Source organism: Delphinapterus leucas, chromosome 1 (genome assembly GCF_059928025.1).
Source record: "Delphinapterus leucas isolate spDelLeu-1000000601 "Yukka" chromosome 1, BTC_Dleu_Yukka2, whole genome shotgun sequence".
NCBI lineage: Eukaryota > Metazoa > Chordata > Mammalia > Artiodactyla > Monodontidae > Delphinapterus > Delphinapterus leucas.
The window spans coordinates 38,314,095-38,336,409 of NC_143129.1; the positions used below are offsets into that span (position 1 = coordinate 38,314,095).

The following is a 22,315-nucleotide window of genomic DNA, read 5'->3' on the forward strand; positions in this document are numbered from 1 at the left end:
TTAAGACTCTTTTAGACCCATGTTGGACTATGTCTACGTGGCCTGAGAGATGGAGCACGAAGATGACAATAGATGTGCTTTGGGGATACTGAAGTGAACCTGGAGTGTGGACAGAGGCAGTAGCAGAAAAATCGGGGAGACCATAATGTAAACTCAGTTCTAATCAACGGGGTTGTGGGTTTCGGGTCTAAGACACCAAATCACCTTACAAGACGTATGATATAAAAACCCCACACTGCCCAGAACCACCAGCTACCCTTAGGGAACCAGACGCAGGTTGATCCTTAGGCGCTGGATGATGACGTACTGCCTAGACCAGGTGGTGATTGGTTTCTGAAGAGGGGGGTTGGTCGCCAGTGCGACGCGGAGCCCTGTCCTAAGCCTCGCGAGAGCTGCGGTCCTGGAGCGGAATGGCCGCGGAGCCGGGCAGAGCTGGCCTTTGGCTCCTGCTTCCCGCTCTCTGGCCTGAAACATGGCCCGGGGTCCTGGCCCGCTAACCCGGCCTCGCCCCGACACAGTCGCCATGCCCAAGAGAGGAAAGCGACTCAAGTTCCGGGCCCAAGACGCCTGCTCTGGGCGAGGTGGGCGAGGGCGGGGGCGTTGAAAGGCTTGGGGCTGGAAGCAGGGAGGGGGCTGGACAGCACCGAGGCGAGTGCTCGCCTGCCTGCGACGGGAGGGCGGCTGGACTGGGGACTTGGAGTGAGCAGGAAATCTTGGTGGGGAGGAAGCTGAGGAGAGAAGGCCTCCTCCTTTGAGGTTTGGTGCTGTGTTTCAGTGACTGTGGCGGATTATGCCAACTCGGATCCGGCCGTCGTGAGGTCTGGAAGGGTCAAGAAAGCCGTCGCCAATGCTGTTCAGCAGGAAGGTAGGCTTCCGACGAGTCTTTTCAGACTCAGTGAAGAGTGAACTAGGTGCTTTATTTTCCTGGGATTCTGCCTCAGTGTTTTTCTTGCAATCCTTTAGGCATCTTCCCGTAAACATGCTTGCTCTCCTCGATGGTTACTCATATATTCAGGCGGAGGGGAAGGATTAGTCAAGAGCAGTAGCAGTTTCTGTAGCAGAAATATTTTATTTCTGTCTTCCCATAAACAAACAAACAAAAAACTTTGCGTACTCTTCTTTGGTTTCCACTGCTTTCTTCCTGGTTATTAATCTTATTCCTGTTGTTCACATATATTCTCCACTTAACTCTGCTGTTTGCTTCTTTGTGTAATAACCTTGAACTATTCTTTTCCTTTTCTCATGCTTCTCTTACTTTCAAACTTCTTACTCAGGGGTCCTTGAAGCTTGTGTTTGCATGATATGTACTATCTCCAGCCCAGGAATAAGGTTAAATTGGGTTTAATTCCTCTCAAACACTGCTCCTCAGAATTTATGCAAATGAAAATAGCATTCACCTTTTGCTTTTACCCTGAAGGGTTTATAGTGGAGAATAATTCACTCCCTTTTTCTTCAGGTCTGAAGCAGTTTCTGCAACTTTGGAGTCAGTTTGCTCATTACTTTCCAATTTTTTGTATTTAAAATGCTATTTTTTTTTTTTTTTTTAAGATTCTCAGCTTCCTTTAGCAGACTCTCACACAGCTTTTGCTTTTGTTTTCTTTTTTCCTTATGGATGCTGATATCCTGCCTAAGCCATGGTACTCTGCCATCTCATTCTCTTCTTATTTTCTTCTAGTAAAATCTCTTTGTGGCTTGGAAGCCTCCCAGGTTCCTGCAGTAGAAGCTTTCTCTGGGGCTGGTGAGCCCTGTGACATCATTGACAGCAGTGATGAGATTGATGCCCAGGAGGAAAGCATCCATGAGAGAACTGCCTCCAGAAAAAAGAAAAGCAAGAGGCACAAAGGTACAGGGCTCACTCTCTTTTGGATTATTAGTCCTATCTGTGGTGATAACTTGAAGCTGTCACTTTCTCAGTAGCACAAGAGATGATACCAGTGGAGAACCAGAGTTTGGATCTTTCTAGTGGGACAGGACTTCAATATACCAGGGCTTTCTACTTATATCTAAAGTTGAGAGGAAAGGAGATTGGTAACAGTAGTAGCCATTCATTGAGAACATATCATTATCAGGTAAAATCCATCTAGCAACAGGAAAACAAAAAGCCTTTGCATTTCTGCATTTCTGAATGTGTAAGGAAGCAGAGTTGTGACAAAAATGTTCTCTCTCCCAAATATGTGGATTGTATATAACCAATTTCATTTCAGCGAAAGTTAGATTATTATCGTGGACTTTTAAGTGCTCTGCAATTGTTAATGCCTGCTTTGTGTCTAGTAGGTACTGTAGGAAATAGAAAAATGTGTGGTGTTTATGTATTAGTGGCAATAAAACTTACACAAATGAAACAAAGAAAGGTAAACTAATGGTATACAATGTGCCAATGCATCATTCACTGGTTTGCTCCAGACTTAAGGAATCAGACTCTTGGGGTAGAGCCCAGAATTCTTAAAGCTAAAGTGGTTCTGATGATCAGCTAGAGTTAGGAGGAAACTAATGTAATAAATGATATGTGTATTTTTGGTCTCAGATCTGTGAGAACTTTCACCTATACTTGAGAATCAGATGACAGACTTTTGCATATGTTAAAATATATTGAAATAATCAATAAATTAATGAACTGACTTTGCTTTGAAGTTATACCAATTATTGTCAGTGATACCGCTCTTTTCCGGAACCAAGAATGTTAATAGACATTCCTCACACTTCTTTGTTCCTTAATTTCTTGCTTTAAATCCCTACTCATCATCACCATTGTATTAGATATTTCTCTTGATTTTCCTTTTTGGTTTTGAGCACATTCCACAGAAGAGCTTACAGACTTTTAAAACATCTTTATTGAGATAAAATTCATCTCTTTAAAGTGTACAATGCAGTAGTTTTAGTATGTTCTCAGAGTTTTTTTTTTTTAACATCTTTATTGGCGTATAATTGCTTTACAATGGCGAATCAGTTATATATATACATATGTTCCCATCTCTCTTCCCTCTTGCGTCTCCCTCCCTCCCACCCTCCCTGTCTCACCCCTCTAGGTGGTCACAAAGCACCCGAGCTGATCTCCCTGTGCTATGCGGCTGCTTCCCACTAGCTATCTATTTTACGTTTGGTAGTGTATATATGTCCATGCCACTCTCTCACTTTGTCACAGCTTACCCTTCCCCCTCCCTACATCCTCAAGTCCATTCTCTAGTAGGTCTGTGTCTTTATTCCCGTCTTACCCCTAGGTTCTTCATGACATTTTTTTTTCCTTAGATTCCATATATGTTAGCATACGGTATTTGTCTTTCTCTTTCTGACTTACTTCACTCTGTATGACAGACTCTAGGTCCATCCACCTCACTACAAATAACTCAATTTCATTTCTTTTTATGGCTGAGTAATATTCCATTGTATATATGTGCCACAACATCTTTATCCATTCATCCAATGATGGACACTTAGGTTGCTTCCATCTCCTGGCTATTGTAAATAGAGCTGCAATGAACATTTTGGTACATGACTCTTTTTGAATTATGGTTTTCTCAGGGTATATGCCCAGTGGTGGGATTGCTGGGTCATATGGTAGTTCTGTTTGTAGTTTTTTAAGGAATCTCCATACTGTTCTCCATAGTGGCTGTACCAATTCACATTCCCAGCGGCAGTGCAAGAGAGTTGTGTAGCCATCAACATGATCTAAGTTTAGAACATTTCTATCAACTCAAATCTATTAGTATCATTCCTCATTCTCTCCCAACACTCTCTCCCACCCATCCCTTCCCCCAGGCAACCACCAATCTACTTTCTGTCCTTATAGATTTGCCTATTCCGGGCATTTCATATAAACAAAATCATATAATATGTGGTCTTTTGCGTCTGGCTTCTTTGACTTAACATAATGTTTTCAAGGTTCATCCATATTGTAGCATATATCAGTACTTTATTCCTTTTTATTGCTTTTTATTTGACTGTCATAAATGCTACTATGAAAACTCATGGACAAGTTTTTGTGTGAACATATATTTTCATTTTTGTCAGGTAGGAGTGAAATTGCTGGATCACATGGTAACTATGTTTAACTTTTTGCGGAACTGCCAAGTTTTTTATGAAGTTTCCATTTTATATTCCCACCAGCAATGAATGAGAGTTACAGTTTCTCCACATCCTCCTCAACACTTGTTATTGTCTAACTTTTTAAACTATAGGCATTCTAGTTGATGTGAAGTGGTATCTCATGGTTTTGATTTGCATGCTAATGATGTTGAGCGTCTTTTATGTGCTTATTGGCCTTTTGTGTATCTTCTTTGGAGAAATGTCTATTCAAATTCTTCACTCATTTTTACATTAGGTTATCTTTTTATTACTGAGTTGTAAGAATTTTTATGTATTCAGGAGACCAGTCACTTATCAGATACATGATTTGTGGTTTACAAACTCTTAGCTATAATTCATCTTTTACTTCCTTGCTGCACTTTACCCCCATTAGGGTCCTTCATTCTCATCAAACTGGTCTTTTTTTTCCCCCTCTTTTAGCTTTTTAAAAATGAAACATATACAAAAGAAGAGAGAATAGTGTAATGAATCCAGTGTGGCTATTACATAGCTTCAGTTATCAATCAACTCATGGTCATTTTTGTTTCAGCCACTACCCCCTCACCCCCACCTCCACACACACACACACACACACACACACACACACTATACACACTTGATTATTTTGAAACAATTTCCAATATTCCATTTTTATATCTGTAAATATTCTGGTAGTTATCACCAAAAGATAAATGCTCTTAAAAAAATTATCACATCTAAAAAAGTTAGTAATTTCTTTTTTTTTTAAAGCTACTTTATTATTATTTTTAAAATTTATTTATTTATTTTTGGCTGTGTTGGGTCTTCGTTGCTGCGCGTGGGCTTTCTCTAGTTGCAGCAAGTGGGGGCTATACTTCATTGAGGTGCGCAGGCTTCTCACTGTGGTGGCCTCTCTTGTTGAGGAGCATGGGCTCTAGGCGTGCTGGCTTCAGTAGTTGTGGCACGCGGGTTCGGTAGCTGTGGCTTGTAGGCTCTAGAGCACAGGCTCAGTAGTTGTGGCACACGTGCTTAGTTGCTCTGCGGCATGTGGGATCTTCCCGGACCAGGGCTCAAACCCGTGTGGCCTGTATTGGCAGGTGGATTCTTAACCACTGTGCCACCAAGGAAGCCCAACAGTAATTTCTTAATATCATCAAAATCTTGTTAGACTTGTCTCTTTATTGCCCTCACATGTGTTTTGTTTTTTTAAATATCCAGGCTTCATGTTAGCTGTTTATTTCACTTGGAATACTTTTCCCCTTAACCTATGAATATCAAATTTTTTGTCCTTCATAACTTATCTCCATGAAGCTTTCCTTTACTGATTCCATTTCCTACGTTTTGAAATTTCTTAATAATTGTGTGTAAAACATTGGCAATTTTTATAATTACTGAGTTTTGTCCCTAAGAACAGAAAATTTTTAATAGTACTCTGCTTTGTGAAAGTCCTCATGGGTCTCAGTGGAGGAAATTCTGATAGTTGTTTGCCTTCTCTTTTAGAGAGAGATTTAATGTGGGAGAAGGGGGCCCCAAATGTGGTAGGCTGAGCCTTAAATGGTTACTGGAGATTTCAAGAAGCATAAGAACCAAAAAAGACGATGTTGTTTTAGAAGCATTGGTCTCTGTTATGAAGAACCTAATGCAAGAACCTGATTGAGTCATAGAGCTACAGGAAGCAGCTAGAAAAGCAGAGGCAGCTTCAGGGAGGTAGTTGTAGGGGCTTTTTGCTCAGGAAACAGAAAGAAAAAAGCTGTGTTTTGGATAGCTATATAACTAAGTCTCAATTAAAGATTATGGTTAGCCCAGATTCTGGTATCTCTGTGGAGTGTGAATTTTTATTTGAACCTGACATGTACAGTGGACCTCAGGGTCAAGAGAATTAACCCTAATGAGGTCTGAAGGAGGAAGAGGTGGGGATACATCATCACAGGGTATCCTTGAATACTGGATGCTTGTGGCCAGAATTGTAGATCAAGCTGACAATGAAACAAGAAGAAACCAGAAGACACATATCTAAGGCAATTACTGAGTAATGAAAGTACACTGTAACTTACTTGGTTTTTTAAATTTAGTTTGTACTTTGAGGTTTCCTCATACCATCTTAAAATCAGTTTTATTTTTTAAATGACTGAATTGAAGAAAATGTTTGGTGGATGGGGACTGCAAGGGAAATCAAGGGCAGAATTTATAGTGAAAAGCTGGACTTGGGAGAAAACTGGGTTCTGTTTACCTTGAATACGTGCAACGTTCTGTTTTCTTACAGTAAAATGGACACAATAATATTTTCCTTATTTCCACTGAAAAATTATTATAGTTGAATGATATAATGTATGCAAAGGTACTTTGAAAACTTCAAAATAGTATGTAAATAGTGGTTAAATAAAGGCCTTAAGAACAAGACCTATTCACTTGGGCAACAGGAAACAAAAGTTTTCAGCAGCTAGAATAAGCAGGAAATGATGAGTTTGAGAGGCTTCCTTGGACCTATTTAAACCATTTTCTTAACTGTGCAAGCCCTGGGAGAATTGAAATGATTGGGGATCTTTATATGTGCATATAATAGAAGGTCAAAAGTTAATAGTTCTTTTTTCTGTTTCAGAAGATCTGGATGGGGCTGGAGGAGAAGAGTATCCCATGGATATTTGGCTCTTACTGGCCTCCTATATCCGTCCTGAGGACATTGTGAATTTTTCCCTGATTTGTAAGAATGCCTGGACTGTCACTTGCACTGCTGCCTTTTGGACCAGGTTGTACCGAAGGTGCGACCACAGAGAGCTCACTGTGTTATCTGTGTAGCTTATTTCTTGTTGTTTTTGATTTGGAGCTACTCTCTGGATGGTGACCTCTTTTCACTTTCTCTACTGCATGCCTGGGCATGAACCTAGCTTTGAATTCCTTGAGCTCCTCTTTAATTTAAAATTGATATTATTAATTCATCTGGTAATTGTCTTCCCTATGGTTACCCACTTTTCTTCAGCGGTTTATCTTAGCTAGAATTTTCAGAAGTTATAGATGCCCATCTGTTTATCTTTGCAACTGGATTTGTTGTTTCTTAGATCTGCTAGTCATCTTGAAGTATCATATAGTCTTTGTAGTTATGCTGCTCTGTGTATAGTTGTAGTGGTGAAGAGGGAGTGAATGATGTGATTAGTAAGAGGGCTGACTTTTGATGCAGGGTTAGAAGTGTAGTGAAGATTATAAATCGTCAGTAAGAATGTGGTGGAAGGGGATGGTGAGGTATCAGGGAGTAGAGAACTTTCTGAGACATGTGACAAGAGAACTTGGTGGATCTTCCCCAGTGCAGGTTCTTTTTGAGCAGCTGAAGTATATTGTACTGGTATAAAGTCAGAGACTTGCCCCTTTTTTAAAGTGAAATAGTGAGGATTTAAAATTTTTAAATGAATAGAGGAGTGCAGGATTACAAGGTATATTGGGTTTTGCATAGAAGAGACGCAAAAGTAGCTAAGAAGTGAAGGAGATAGTGATTTGTGTGTGTGTATGTGAGAGCACTAGGGAAAAACTAACTACTGGCCAGTGGAATAGTATAGTAAAATTTGTACTGAGCCTAGGAGTCCTAGGAGACTGGCCTAGAGCAGAAGAGAGAGGTCACTTATTGGTAGGAGTAATGTGTCATGTTTTAGGCACTACACGCTGGATGCCTCTCTGCCTTTGCGCCTGCGACCAGAGTCAATGGAGAAGCTGCGCTGTCTCCGGGCATGTGTGATCCGATCTCTGTACCATATGTATGAGCCATTTGCTGCTCGAATCTCCAAGAATCCAGCCATTCCAGAAAGCACTCCTAGCACATTAAAGAATTCCAAAGTAAGTGACAATTAGTGTTGGGGTTTAACAAATGGACTCTTGTATAATGGGCCTGTTATCATGGCTTGTTTCCAGCTTCCTTGATGGGGTGGTCTAGGGCCATAGGTACCAGGCTGCTAAGGGACTAATGTAAACTTTCAGAGCTCATGGGTATCTCTTCTCCAAGACATTCCTGCTGTGCTGGGTTGGCTCATGTTATCTTTACCTTAAAGCTTTCTTGTGCTTTTAGCATATTCCTTATTCTCTTTATTTTAATTTATCTTCATGCCTTATACATTGGGCCACTTTAGATGGTTTAGATGGTTTGATGGTTTGGGCTAGGAAGAACACAACTCAAATGGTAGATGTAAACTATAATTCTTAAAAGGTGCTTTAAATCATGATACAAAGATATAAAACAACTTACTAATTTTCTTTTTCTAATGTGACCTTGACATCTGGATTTCCACTTTCTTGTTAACCTTAAAAGATTCTGGTGTGGACTTCTTCAGCATTTGCAAAGTGCCCACTATTGCCAGGCTCAGGGGTGGGTTGTTTCAGAGACTATAAGGTACTTCCACTCATAGACTTTAGCCCTCTAAAATTCTTACTGTGTTCTAGGCCATTCCTTATATCTTGGAATTTCCCCAGTAGTTTATATTTGTACATTGTATTCAAGGTTCTAGCATTCTTCTGATTTGTAAGTAGGTCTATAAGCCTTTGGTCCATTCTCTCCTTTTTTTTGCCATAATGAAATATCTAGTGAACACATCTTTGCCAAGCTAGACTAGTATAGCATATATGATTGTTTAGGCAAGTTGATGTCTCGGCCTTTTTCTCATTCAACTAATACTATTGTCTAAATTTTGTATCTTTTGCGTTTGTTAATAATTTTTATTACTCTGTTCCTACCCAAAGTCTGGTGTTCTATGGCACTTCCTATTCTCCTCTGTTTTGTTTTTATGCTTTGGATGTTACATAATGATTCTTTTCCCCTAGTTCAGCTCTAGTGTGATAACATTCTACCTGATACATATTGATTAAAAGGGTACTGTTGATTCAAGATCATCATGGTTCCCCCCAGGGTTGCAAACTGAGGTGGTCAGGGCCATTGGCTGACATCAGCTAATGTCACACTAGCTGATGGATTTAGGGCAGGATTAGAATGCTGGGTGAGTAGAATTTCATTCCTTCTCCTTGTAATATGAGTGGACAGTGTATCATTTCACATTTATAGTTTTTCTCCCCCAAAAAACATTTGATCTTGTCAGGTGAGGTGGGGATCATCCCAAAGCTAACCATGCTAGGGGTGAATCAGTTGTTGGGAGCAGAGCAGCATTGGGCAAACTCCTCATGCTTGACACATCCTCGCGGCTCCAGTGCACAATGCAAGTGCTACTGCCTAAATCTAAAATACCCATGTCTTCATATTCTTATAATTGTATATTAAGTTTTTTAAGTGGACTAAAAAAGTGACTTTTAAGTGGCTAAAATCAAGGTGGTGATAACTAAGGTCTTAATCCAGACAGGAAGGCTAGGCCACCTGTCTGCTGCTTTTGTACCTGTTGTTAGAGATCTTCTGAAGAGGATGTGGGACCTGCAGTGGCAGGTGTCCCATGCATGGCCTTGCTAGTATAACCACATCGCATGGCATTCAGGAAGTTGCCAGCATGCCTAAGGGAAGTTGTCCCATGTTCCTGGACTCCACCTTTTCGTATTTGATTCTCCCTCTCTCTCTTTTCAGTAGCATAGCTTGTGTGGGACACTGGAGCCGTTGTGTTGGCAGCAGAAGTGTTTGCCCCTTAAAGCCAAGCCCATTATTTTTGATGGAACAGCAGGACCTACAGGGCATGTCTGAAGGGCAGGACAGCTGGCACGGCGGACGACCCACCCCTTATCCCCTGGGAGGTACTTAACTTCTTGTGTTAACCCTAGCTGTAGCCTGACTTTCCTCGAGGGGCTTACTCTAGACTGAATTCAGCTCACCTCTGTAGTTTCCATACCGGCTGTCTGCTCCCAGAAGGTCCTGAGTGGTTTGCTCCTATTACGTACAGGGCTGGCTGTCTCTGCCTGCCTTATGGCTTTGTTATCATCTTGTCTGGTGGCTACTGGCTGCCCTTATATTTTAATATAGAGGAGTGGCCTGCTGAATCAGATAATGCCCCAGTCTCTAGAGACCATGTTTCTGTCTTTAAAGATGAGAACAATAGGGGTTGACCTCAATAGCATCTGAGGTTGACGTATATTGGTACCTCTTCTCTTTACTGAATAGCCTTGGGATTGTCTCTTTTCATGTTGCACCAGTGTCAAATTGTAGTGGTGGTGCGGGGGAGGTGGGGGTTTCTATCCGTGCCAAAGTAAAATCTCAGCATTGGGACCGTGGCTGGCTTTAGAGCTAGCAAACAGAAAGGTTATTTTTATTTTCTTACAGTGCTTACTTTTCTGGTGCAGAAAGATTGTTGGGAACAGACAGGAGCCAATGTGGGAATTCAACTTCAAGTTCAAAAAGCAGGTGTGTGCTTTTATCATCTCTTTGCTTGTCAGGTAATATCTTACTCTAATTTTACTAGACATAAAATTGCCTCATTAAAATCAGATAATACACATTAAAACATATAATGTCATAAAAATGAAAGAAAGAACTGTTTTGTGTGAAAGAGGCACAAAGATTTAATAGCTTAATGCAAAGAGTAAACCTTGAGTGGATCCTGGATTAATGAACAAAGAGCAATAAAAGACATTTTTGGTACAATTAAAGAAATTTGAGTATGCCCTGGATATTAGATTATATGAAATTATTGTTAATTTTCTTAGGTGTGATCATGTTACTGAGATTATATATGTATCTTTATTCATGTTGAATAAGGGTGGAATGCCAGTGTTACTTTCAAATGGCTTTGCTTCCCCTACCCCAAGAGTTCATGTGTTTTTTTTTCTTAATATGTGAATATATATAAAATGAGAGGTGAGGGAGAGAGAAAACAAACGTGGCAAAATATCCAGTGGTAAAGGGTATACAGGAGTTTATTGCATGGTTTTGTTAACTTTTCTATATATTTGAAGACTTTAAAAGTGGGGAAAAGGGAAAAACTTGTTATAACAATGTACTGAGGTTATTTGACTAAGAATTTTTTTGTTTTTCAAAGCAAATGTATTTGTAAACAACAATACTTCATATGGTTTTATATCTGAGGCAGTTTGGGCAAGCCATGGGGAGAGGGACTGCCAAGAGTCTATAAGAAGAGTAGATACTATTGCACCTTTATCTCTGCCTTTTTCTTGGACTGTACCTGAGATCTTGGCTACAGTGAGGATCTCTTCTGCATGTCTTTACTTCTTGTCCTCAGCAGCCTCATTTCCTCCAGCTGTCTCCCATACTTAGTATCTCACTGAGGTGACACATTACAAATAGAATTACAGTTATCCCTCACTTGATGACAAGTGTGTTCCAGATAAGTTTGTATTTAAAGTAAATCATATTTTTACATTGATTTTTCAAAAACACGGTTCTAGGGATGAACTTTGGCTCTGATCATTTGCTTTTAATAAGATGTCCACAATCTATGATATCCATTAGATGTTGGTAGAGAGTCCACCATAGCAGCTTTTTGGGAGGGAACTGAGGGGCAATCTTCACAGTGTATACAAGCTAAGACCAGAGCTGCTGCAGGAAAGTGAATTTTAAGATTTCCTCTAGCTCTGAGAGTTGTGACTCTTGTTTTATGATGCCTGGAATTAGATGGCCACTTCTGCTTCCATCCCTTTTTGTGCAGCAGATGTTCTTTGGAGTCTGACAAGTCACAAGGAATTTGTGATCTCTCAAACATTGGAGGGCCTCTGATAGAGCTATAAGTTTCCATGTCTTGCCAGATGGTAGGAAACACCATCTAAATGAAGCACCCACTGTCACATTTCTCATCCAAATGTGTTTCCATGTCTTTCAAAGGTCAGATTTTCCTTGATCTGTATAGAAACTGATATGTATATTAAAGAGAGAAGAGATAACAGAAAAATGGATCTCAGCAGCTTTAGTTAAGCCATACCATTTTCATTGGTGGAGTCTTAGAGCCATAAACATTTTCTCTAACCCATTAGAGTAATTCTTAATTCTCTTCAGTCCCCTAGATTAAAGAGCAAGTGTATGGGAGGATTGCAGCCTCCCATTCAGTACGAAGATGTTCATACCAACCCAGACCAGGACTGCTGCCTACTGCAGGTCACCACCCTCAATTTCATCTTTATTCCAATTGTCATGGGAATGATATTTACCCTGGTAAGTGGAGACAGGATGTCATCCTCAGCTCTTTCATAGACTCACTATACTTAGGGTTTGAAAGAAATTTGTAAATTTAACCATTGAGGAAGAAATCTTTGAAGAATAATTTTAAACAAAATCTGAAAGCAGACTTGTATACTAGGAACAGACATATTTGTGAAGTTAATTATGTCTGAGAATATTTTACTTCTGTTTCCTTCTCTATAGTGAACAGAATGTTTTTGCATCTCCTGTGTAGTGCTCATTAATGTTTGAGAAACATTATCCCGTTAAGGTTAATGAAGAAGCTTATACATGAACACTGTATGTCAGGACCTGAGGCATGCGTGTGGTATCATAAATGGAATATTAAAATGTAGGGTTACCAGCTCTGTCTTTTGTGTGATGCTCTGACTATTCAAGGTTTAGCTAAGAATTAGATTTTAGCTAAGAATTAGATTAGTAAACAACAAATATGCTTCTGGTGTATTTTCCGTGTTTTTAACATTTTTAACTGGATTGGCAACTGGAGAGTTCATGTAATTTATGTTCTCTGTATTTTAAGCTTATGTTCAGAGATATGTTTCCCCCTCCACATTGAAAATAGCATTATTCTTTTTTTAATGGTAAAATAAATAATTCATACTTCATGTGAAGAATTTAAATAATACACAAACACGTTGAGAACAGTGAAGGTGACTTAGACTTCCGCTATCCTATAACTGCAGTTAACTTTTGGGGAACTATTCTTTAATGTATCTGTTAATGTATATTCAATACATGTATATACCCACTCTCTTAAATAATTTTGTATAATTGAGATTATGTCATATATCTGTTTTTATTGTAGGCATCTCTCATTAAGCCACATTAATGACTTATTTATATACTTATACTCCATATACTTCCTACTCTTAGAATTCTATACAGATTTACGTATACATAAACATTTAGAGATTTTGTGGTTTATTTTCCAAAACAATGTGATCAGATCAGTTTCATGCATCTTGCTTAACTTGCTCAATAATATCTCATCAGAATCCCTTCAAGTCATCTCTTATAGCTCTAATCCAGTTTTTAAAAATTGTCATTAAGGTAGTCTATGTGCATGTGTCCTAATTTGTTCAGCCATTTGAGAGGCTTTCTTTAGCACAGTTTAAATATATGAAGCTAAGAAAAACTTATAAAAATCACCCTTAATTTTTAATATCTTTGCAAAAAAAGATAGTATAGTGCTGTTGGTATAACTTAGAGATTATTTTGTGGCCTAGTTCATGTCAGTTTTCTAGATTGTCTCATTTTAGAGTGAGTCATAGGAAAACAAGGTTGTTTAATTTGAGTACTGAATTTATTTTTCCCTCCCAGTTTACTATCAATGTGAGCACGGACATGCGGCATCATCGAGTGAGACTGGTGTTCCAAGATTCTCCTGTCCATGGAGGTCGGAAACTGCGCAGTGAACAGGGTGTGCAAGTCATCCTGGACCCAGTGCACAGCATTCGACTTTTTGACTGGTGGCATCCTCAGTATCCATTCTCCCTGAGAGCATAGATACTGCTTCCCGTCACTGAGGGCAGCCCTGAGCTAGGCCAGTCCATTTGTAATCAGATTCCAGTTTGGAAGGGGCAGCTGATTGTATATCTGGTCAGTAATGCACATGCTCTTCAGGTTTCTGGGGCTCCTTCTAGGGGAAGGAGAAGGATTGAATCAGGAGTAAAAACATTATGATTTATAAACATATTTTAATGTAAAATTTTGCATTTGAAAGGTGAAACCTGGCCCTATTTTCTGTGTTAAACCCCATTTGGTGCTACTGAGTTTGTTCTTTATTCTTTTATCCCAGCCAGAGTGGATGATCTCGCTTTAGGGGAAAATTAAACTCTTAAATCTCCAAACAAGGAAATTTCAGCATTCCCTTATGGATCAGAGTAACCTTAGAGGCTTAAAATTGTTGCTACTGTTGCTTTCAATTTAGCTGCCCCTCAAATTCAAGTGAATATTTCCTCTTCTCCCTTTACCCCTCTCTAGAAATAAAGCAGGTGACAGGGTTTTCATAAACTTATGAGGTTGACTTGTGTATCTTTCTTTAAAAATATTTGTCACATAAATATTTTTTTGCCAGTTTTGGATTTTAGGTATTTTTTTTTTTTGCATGAAGCTGATAGTAATGATAATGATTTTGTGCTACACTAGGAACTTTTCATAATATCTCTAGTTCTCACAATCCTGCAAGGTAGGTGATACTATTCCCATTCTCTGGCTGAAAAAGCTGAATCAGTGACTAACCCAAGGCCATACTATCCAATAAGTGGCAGAGCCAGAATCCTGACCCAGGTCCTTTTGCTGTGCCACAATTTAAAAGGTCAGTCTCATTATTCTTGTGGTAGATGGTGGCACAGGGGAGCAGGCAGAGTGTACATAGATAGAAAGAGTAAAAGGGTGAGTAAAAAGTTGATTGTGGTATACCTTATCCCTAATCAGCCTAAAAGTTATATAAGATTGATGAAAGAATCTTTTAAATATGTGTTTCCAAGTAAAATGTAAAACAAATCAAGACAGTTATTGCAGGAAGGATAGTGATATTTTCATTGAATTGTTAGAAGGGCATTTATTATGAAGGTCATTAAAAAATTGCATTCTCATATTGAAACCAGACTCCTGCACTATAAGAATTTAGTGACTCCTTTGCTCTGCTCTGCCCTGTGCTGCCTATGAGAGCTTGGCCTTTTATCCCTGCAGAAATGCTCATGTCCTCTTGGTGAGAGGTCTTGGTATAGCTTGTGTACTCTGAGAAGAGGATCATGTTTTTGTTTTGTTTCTGCTAACAAGATAAGTTTGCTGCTTGTCTCCTCCCACCTGCCCCCCACCCAAATTAGCTAGGGAGCTGGATATTAGCTAGAGGTGGCATTACGACCATATTCTTTAAACATGAAAATCTCATGGGGGTAGTTATTATCATGAGCTTGACTGCTAAATTAGTGTGTTGTTTTTTCCTTACCATTCCCTACCCCCTGCTATTTAAAGAATATTCTTAGGAAGCACCTGCTTAATACAGCTGCTAACAGCTAACCTTACCCTGCACTGAGGGTGGTACTAAAGCTGTTCACACAGAAAGTGAGCCTGGGTCAGTGAAAACCAGAATTTGGGCAGTTAAATGATAAAAACAAAAAACCCCTGAACAATATGCACCATCTCTACAATCAGAAGTTGCCTCTTTGAGGCAAGAGGAGAGAAGCACACAGTCCCTAGTTCCCTGAATTAAAGATGCCATGGAGCAGAAGGGAGTTGTCCTGGTGGATTTTGTGTCCCCCATTTAGGAGTTACTTTTAGAAGGGGAGTGAAATAAATTTGGCTTAATAATTGTGTTCTGACTGATCTTCCTAGTTTTTGTATGAAACTCCATGGTATGATCATATTGCCTCAGCTGTTCTCTTAGTGTAATATTGACAAACACTTGGTAGAGTATGTTATCAAAGGTTATCATGGCTTCAGCCTTCCCTCTGCACTGACTGAGTTGCCTTTTCTAGGATGATTCCTGATTCATTAGTGAAAGGATATGAAGTGTCTCAGGGATTTCCCTTTGATGAGAACCTGAAACTACCTGGAGAAGAGTTGGAACTTTCTGAACTGCTTTTGTAAAAACTGCTTTGTACTTGTCACTTCCTTAAATATGTACCTTGATTTTGCTCTAAGGGTCAGACAAAATACTTACCTTCATTTCTTACCCCTCAAATAAATCAGAATTACTCAGATTTTCCTGCCTTCTACCAAAGATACAAGGAAACTAAGCCAAAAGGTGAATATATTGCAGGAAAGAAAAATATTAATTAATTAATGGTTATATGTGCCACTGATCTCAACTACAGCATTTGTTGCTGATATAGAACATGTGTGTGTATAAGTCTGTACACATGGCATGTATATAAAAATCTTTCACACTTGTAGCAGTGTGTACTGGGTATTGTAAAGGATTGAGTAAGCACTGTGATGATACTTCACAAACCAGATGGGAAAGATGCATTAATAGCCACAGGTGACAGGGTAAGGAGCAATTCAAGAAAATGTACAGATTTAACCAAAATTTGTCAGGAATTTTGGCATTGAGACTGTCTTCATACTATGTATATATAATAGACAAACATTTCATTTTATAGTAAGTGTTAGCACAGCCAAATACCTGAATTCAGGCAAGCGACACAATTCACTGAAGTGCACCCTAGGGAAATGTATCTGGATTAGGTTTCTCCACTTACAAAATGGGTACAACCAGAGTAAAAGTAGTAAATGGGCGCAAGAGAAAGGTGACGAACCATTGGCAAACAATTACAAGGCCAGTACTGAGGCCAATTTAGAGAGCAGGTGGTTAGAGACAAAGGTAAGTTCAAAGGGATATGTGCTGCACCTCACTGGGAAGGAGCCAGGACTCCGCTGGGCTCTGAAACTTTACTGGCGTTGGGTAAAAACCTCGGCTCTCCGCCACCTCGTAAAGGACTCTCCGGGCAGAACCAAGATGGCGCGCAGCATCAAAGAGGCTCCTGTGTCACGTGTGAGGGAGTGCCGGGGCGGAGGCGTGGCTTCGAGGGAGTCGGTCAGGCCCCGCCCTTGAGGTGGGGCCAGGGACTGTCAGCAGAAGGAGGGGGTAGGACCCTGAGGAGGGGCGCCACGGCGCTGGTGGAGGCTGCAGCTACGTCCGCGCCTGCTCGGCTCCCTAGGACGCGTCGGGCTCCCGGGGTCCGGGGTGGCTTCTTGCTCGGATACGAGCTGCCCGGCCTTCAGTGATTGCAGGCAGGTGAGCGTCCAGAGCCCGGGTTGGGGAAGGATGCCTCTTTTTCCCACTTTCAGCTCCCCTCACAGTTTGGGGAGGGGGTCTCAGTCTAGCGGTTCTGGGGAAACAGCACCTTTTTACTCAAATGTGTCGTCTCCTTTAGACTTCGCTACTGCTGCTTCTGCCGCCCCTCACCAGCCTTTGCAGTGCCCTGTGCCCTTGGAGGTGAGAATGGGGGGGGGGACGATTCTCGATTTGCGGGGAGGGCGTGGAGTTCGCCTTCAGCTCCATCAGCTTGGGGGGGGGGAGCTGAGTTGGCAACTCTCCCGGTGGGAACTGGATGGACTGCGCCCCCATTTCCCTTCCAGGAGAGTCAGAGAAGAAGAGCCTGGGCCAGCTCCGCTCCTTTGGCACAAGAGGTACTGAGGTCTTCGCTCTTCCCGGGGGCCTTATTCCTTTCCACGTTGCTCATATCACCCGTTCTTAATATTGCTAGCTCTCCATTCCTCGAACTGCCAGTCTCAGGCTGTGCCAGAGATGCCCCCATCTCTGCAGTGCCAGGGCGGTGGGGTGGAAGGAGCGGCCAATCCGAGGTCTGGTGAAGGTGGGGTTGAGTGTGGGCGCAACCGTAAAAGAGTGCTGGAATACAGATTCCTGAGCTGGGAGGGTGGGAGTGGGGAACTGACTTTCGACCACGCAGTAGCGGTGTTTTCCCCGTACAGTTTGGTGGTGGGTGGGAAGAGAGAGGTCCGGTTGAAAGACTTGGAAACGAGGTATGGCTGGGTTTTTTGTTTTGAGGAGGAGGGATTGAGGACAAGGTACCACCAGGTGCTAGTCACCTTTGAGGAGAGGTATGCTGGTAGAGGGGTGGGGGAATTGGGGCTGCTGTCCTATGTGGTGAGCAAGTGGTTAAGGAGGAGACTCTGCTTAGCATGGAGATCCCCTCCTGGCGGGAGCTTAAGGGGCTGCTCCAGTAGCCACGTTTCAGGTTCTTCCCCCAGTCTTCCCCATTGGAACTGGTACCTAGTACTTTGTTTGACATCCAACAAACATTAATTGGACACCTACTATAATGCCAGACACCATGCTAGGTGCTAAGTCTTCTGAAGGCAATTTAGGGCTATGGAGCACCTGAAAGGTACACACAGTAGACACTGTTAACAGCTCTGCACACCGCCAGCCCCCGCTCCCCGCCCTCCACCAGCCCCAATTTTGTTACATTGCTCTTGGATTAGAAAAAGCCAGAGCCCTGTCCACATCCTTTCAAATAACTGTCTGAACTGGATTCCAACCTATCCACCCCCTACCACTATTAATTAGCAGGCAGTCCCAAGGAAAAGTACCTTAGCAAAAGGAACAGTTTGAATGATTTCCTTTGGCTATTTTCTAGGACTTTGTCCTGAGGTGTGAGGAGGCTGCCTGGGATAAAAGGTATCTCAAGATAAAAATGAAGCAATGAATGGCACAATGGTTATCAGGGGCCAAGAATGCACTAGACACCCAGCACAATGGGAGACACCATCTCTGGAAGATAGAAGAGTAGGGGTGGGGGGATGTGAAAGGGAAATCTCGTCCAGTGGTATCTGGGCATGTGCAGCTGAGCACGTCATGATGCCAGAACTGTGGCATGTATAAGGAAGGTCTGGCAGCTGGGTGCTAAGGAGAGATTGGAGGGGCAGGGCAGGGCAGGCAGACAGGCTGCTGGGTCTCCTCTCTAGGAGATTGCTGAAATCTTAGAGCTGAAAGAGCTGTCAGGGATTGCTTGTGGATCCTTTCAGAGAGAGCCTCTGAGGATAGCAGGGTGAGAGCTAGGGAGAGGAGCAGGGCCAGGGAGGTGGGGGCCAATGGGGCTTTAGGATATGGGGGAGATAGCTGAGGTCTTTCTATGCCAGGGATACTCTACTCTGGGGCTTTAGGCCCTTGGATGGGTTGACATAGAAACAACGTGTGGTTTCTGAGTGGTATGGAGTTGTGTGTGGTGTGTGTGTGCTGGAGAGGAGGAGTTGGTATGGAGCAGGGAGGACTGAGTGAAAGCTGCCTCAGAGTCTAGGTCCCAGGTAGGGAATTGGGAGAAATGGAGGGGAGGGAGTGGGGTCAGAGGGAGGGGTGAGTGTGTACTGCAGCCACATGAAGTCACCATACATCCCCCCTCTGGCCTGCTTGCTCACTGAGATATAATTAGCTCTGGAGGGCATGTGGTGCTGGCTCACAGGAGTGTGGCACTTGGGATGGCCAGCAGAGTAAAGAGTACTCAGAGAGGTGCTGGTGCTGGGCGAACTCTGAGAGGGGGTGTTTCTAGGGGACCTTTTCTGAATTGGGAGTGGCCTGTTAGGACCTGAGAATGTCATGGGGAAATAGCAGTGGGGGAAGGAGCTCTAAGCCAGGATGGTATGAAACTCCAGGGCTGGCAGAGCCTGAGGACTCCCCTCTTATCTCCTGGCCGCTGGCTCACCAGTCACACAAGAAGCATGACTGCTGCCCAGCTCATTGCTCTGCTTTCAGAGAGCATCGGGAGCTGCAGCCCCCCACCTCCCTCAAGTGTCTTCTGTTCCCCCAGGTGAAATCAGTTCTAATCCAGAGCAGCTTCTTGCCTGTCAGTCAGGGGCTGAGAGGCCTTAGCTGGGGTTGCTTCATTCTCAAAGAGCTGGAGGAGAAACTATCACCAGTTAATTCAGTTGGTCATACTCCAAGTGGTGCTCAGTGCTGACCCCCAGGCTGTGCCAGAGACTGAATCTTTGATCACATGCTACTCCGTATTGCTCCCAAATGATTACTTGTATATCTTAAGTTCTTTCAGGTAGACTGTGAACTTGTTAAGGGTAAAGATTGTATCTTACTTGCCTTTTGTATCCATAACAATTCCTAGCTAAGTAAGTAATCTACTACAGAATAGGAAGTCTACTGACAGTAATCGTTGGATTGAATTAAAGAGATCTGTCTTCAGATCCTCTGGGTTCAATGAAACCTCCTTGCAACTAGAAATATTTAACCAGGAGCAGAGGATCCTCTGGGGACCCAATACAGTGGTATTACATCAGTGGGGGAATTAGATTCTATAGGCAGTGAAGTGAAAATTCCTAAATCTCCCATAAAGCCATGGTATGTGGTTTAGGTTTATAACTCTGAATAATAATACTAATGTACAGATATAGTATATATTATATAGTAATTATAAAAATACATAATGTATACAATGATTTAAAAGAGTATTTAAGTACAAGTATAATTTTGTAGTTAAGTGTCAGATGAAATAGCTGGTTTGCATTTAGAGGCCTTTATTGCTCACTTTGCCCAGCCAGTGGAATTTTATTTATTCTCATAAATTTATTCTCATAAATTAAATGCATGTCTGATGTGACTTCATGGCCACTGTCTTCAGATAGATAACTGTCATTTTAAAGGAGAGATAGGTTTCCATTTAATTTAAGAAATACTTCCTTAGGACAATGAGGGATTCCTCATTTAGTTGTGAGCTCCTTATTCCTGAAGGATAATCAAGTAAAGACTGAACTGTCAGGGATGTTGTGGAAGGAGGTTGGCCTGCATGACGTCAGAAAACCTTTCAAGCAGGAATCTGCAGTTCCAAATATGGGCAGGGGTGGGGGTCGGCACTGGATGATAGAGGTTCTTGACAGCTACTACAGAAGAGGATTTTCCTGTGTTTGGCTTAGAGCAGGGGTCCCCAACCCCCAGGCCACAGACAGGTACCAGTCCAAGGCCTGTTAGGAGCCAGGCAGCACAGCAGGAGGTGAGTGGCGGGCCAGCGAGCGAACCTCCATCTGCCGCTTCCCATCGCTCCCCATCTCTCACATTACCACCTGAACAATGCCCCCGCCAACTCCGTCCGTGGAAAAATTGTCTTCTACAAAACCAGTCCCTGGTGCCAAAAAGGTTGCGGACCGCTGGCTTAGAGGATAGCTGCTGAGAGGAGGGCCTGGGAAGTGCAGCCAGGCCAGGAGCTTGACGTTGACTGTTCCATGAAGAGTGAGCATTCTGGGAGACTTAGGGGGTGACCACCGCCATCTCTAATGCACACGGAGCCCTGGGCTCGGGAGATTAGGCAGTAGAGCTCTGATGGATGGTGGTAAGTAGAAGGGTGGGCTGGGCCCAGTTCCTTGACCTCAGCTCACACTAGGCCAGTTGTGGAGTACCCCAAAATTTTGGCCCTTGTTTGGGACAGAGCACATGGAACAAGTGGAATTTTCATTCCTTCATTATTATCCTCATCCTTCCCTCCTTTCCCTCTCATACATTCCCACAGAAATTCAAGACCACATATACACTTACACTCTTTCATGACCAGTGGTACGCTTTCATGATCACGCACACACACAAAGCTCTCACGGCACCCATGAGCTCTTATGAACATACATGATTTCATGACTCCCAGATGCATTCTCATGACTGCACACACACATGCATTCTCACGACCACAGTCGTATACCATCATGAGCCCTGTCATACACTTGTGACCACACACATCCACACACAATCTCACCATTATACATACTCATGCTCTCTCACGCACATGCGCTCAGGACCCCATTCTCATGACCATACTCTTACACACACACACACACACACACACGCTTCTCTTTCATGATTACACATTTACGCCACAAATTCTCATGACTATGCACTTACACACTCTGTTGTGTGAATATACATGCCTTCCCCCACGTTCTCTCTGTGTCATAACCACATATAGCCCCCATACTTTTGTGACCACATACACATACACACTTTTTGTGGTGCCTACATGTCTCTGGGTAGTTCTGTGTACTCTAGACCTTTCACACCCCAGCACCTGGCAGCACTCCCTTCTGGTGTTCCTGATTACCCCTGAGCAGTTCTGTTTTCTGCTACGTGACAGCTCTCTAATCTGATGGGCTGACCTACTAACGCAGAAACCTCTGTGCAGTTTTTTGTGAACACCAGAGGACCCATATTTGTCCCACACAGACCTCTAGTTTGAAAGATTTTTATCCTCCAAATAGATGACATTTATGACTTTGTTCCTTCTTTTGCGAACATTATTTGAGGACATCTGTAAGTGTTAATCAACGGCTCTGATTAGCAGAAGATGGCTAGGGTTACTGTACTTAATGATGTAAGTTCAGTGAAAGCCAGGTCCTGCCTATCTTAGCTTTTGTAAATAAATGATCTCTACTAGACATTTAGAATGTGGGCCCCCAGTGTCACCTGTGTAGCCTTCCCAGGTTTTTTTCTCTGTTGCATTGATGTGCTGCCTCTCTGAGAGAACATGTATTTATTTTAGCAGAGGTCTCTGTAGACAATACTTACCAGGGATCTTCTAACCTCTTTTAGGCCTGGAACCCTTTTATACAAATGAAACCTTAATCACATGTCCAGTAAAATTGACAGACTTGGAGTTGATGAGATTAAAGAAAGGAAAGAGAGTTCAGAGCCCTTTGTGTCTGTCTCACCTCTTT

At 42.2% G+C, this 22,315-nt stretch overlaps 1 protein-coding gene and 1 pseudogene across 4 annotated transcripts; both read left to right on the top strand.

The window, feature by feature from the left end:
* The first annotated feature begins 366 nt into the window (after window positions 1–366).
* On the top strand, window positions 367–15,849 carry TMEM183A (transmembrane protein 183A). Of its 4 annotated transcripts, none has more exons than XM_022593268.3 (8): window positions 367–581; window positions 776–865; window positions 1,676–1,843; window positions 6,644–6,800; window positions 7,683–7,863; window positions 10,274–10,354; window positions 11,968–12,115; window positions 13,463–15,849. In XM_022593268.3, exons 1-8 carry the CDS (start codon window positions 473–475, stop codon window positions 13,555–13,557), a joined length of 1,029 nt encoding a protein of 342 aa, XP_022448976.1. In that variant the 5' UTR covers window positions 367–472; the 3' UTR covers window positions 13,558–15,849. The 4 variants fall into 4 exon arrangements, with proteins under 4 accessions (XP_022448976.1, XP_022448975.1, XP_022448972.1 ...); XM_022593267.3 differs by having other exon boundaries at window positions 368–581; window positions 6,641–6,800; XM_022593264.3 differs by having other exon boundaries at window positions 371–581; window positions 11,960–12,115.
* A 323-nt stretch (window positions 15,850–16,172) lies between these two features.
* On the top strand, window positions 16,173–17,464 carry LOC149750472 (uncharacterized; annotated as a pseudogene).
* Window positions 17,465–22,315: the final 4,851 nt, after the last annotated feature.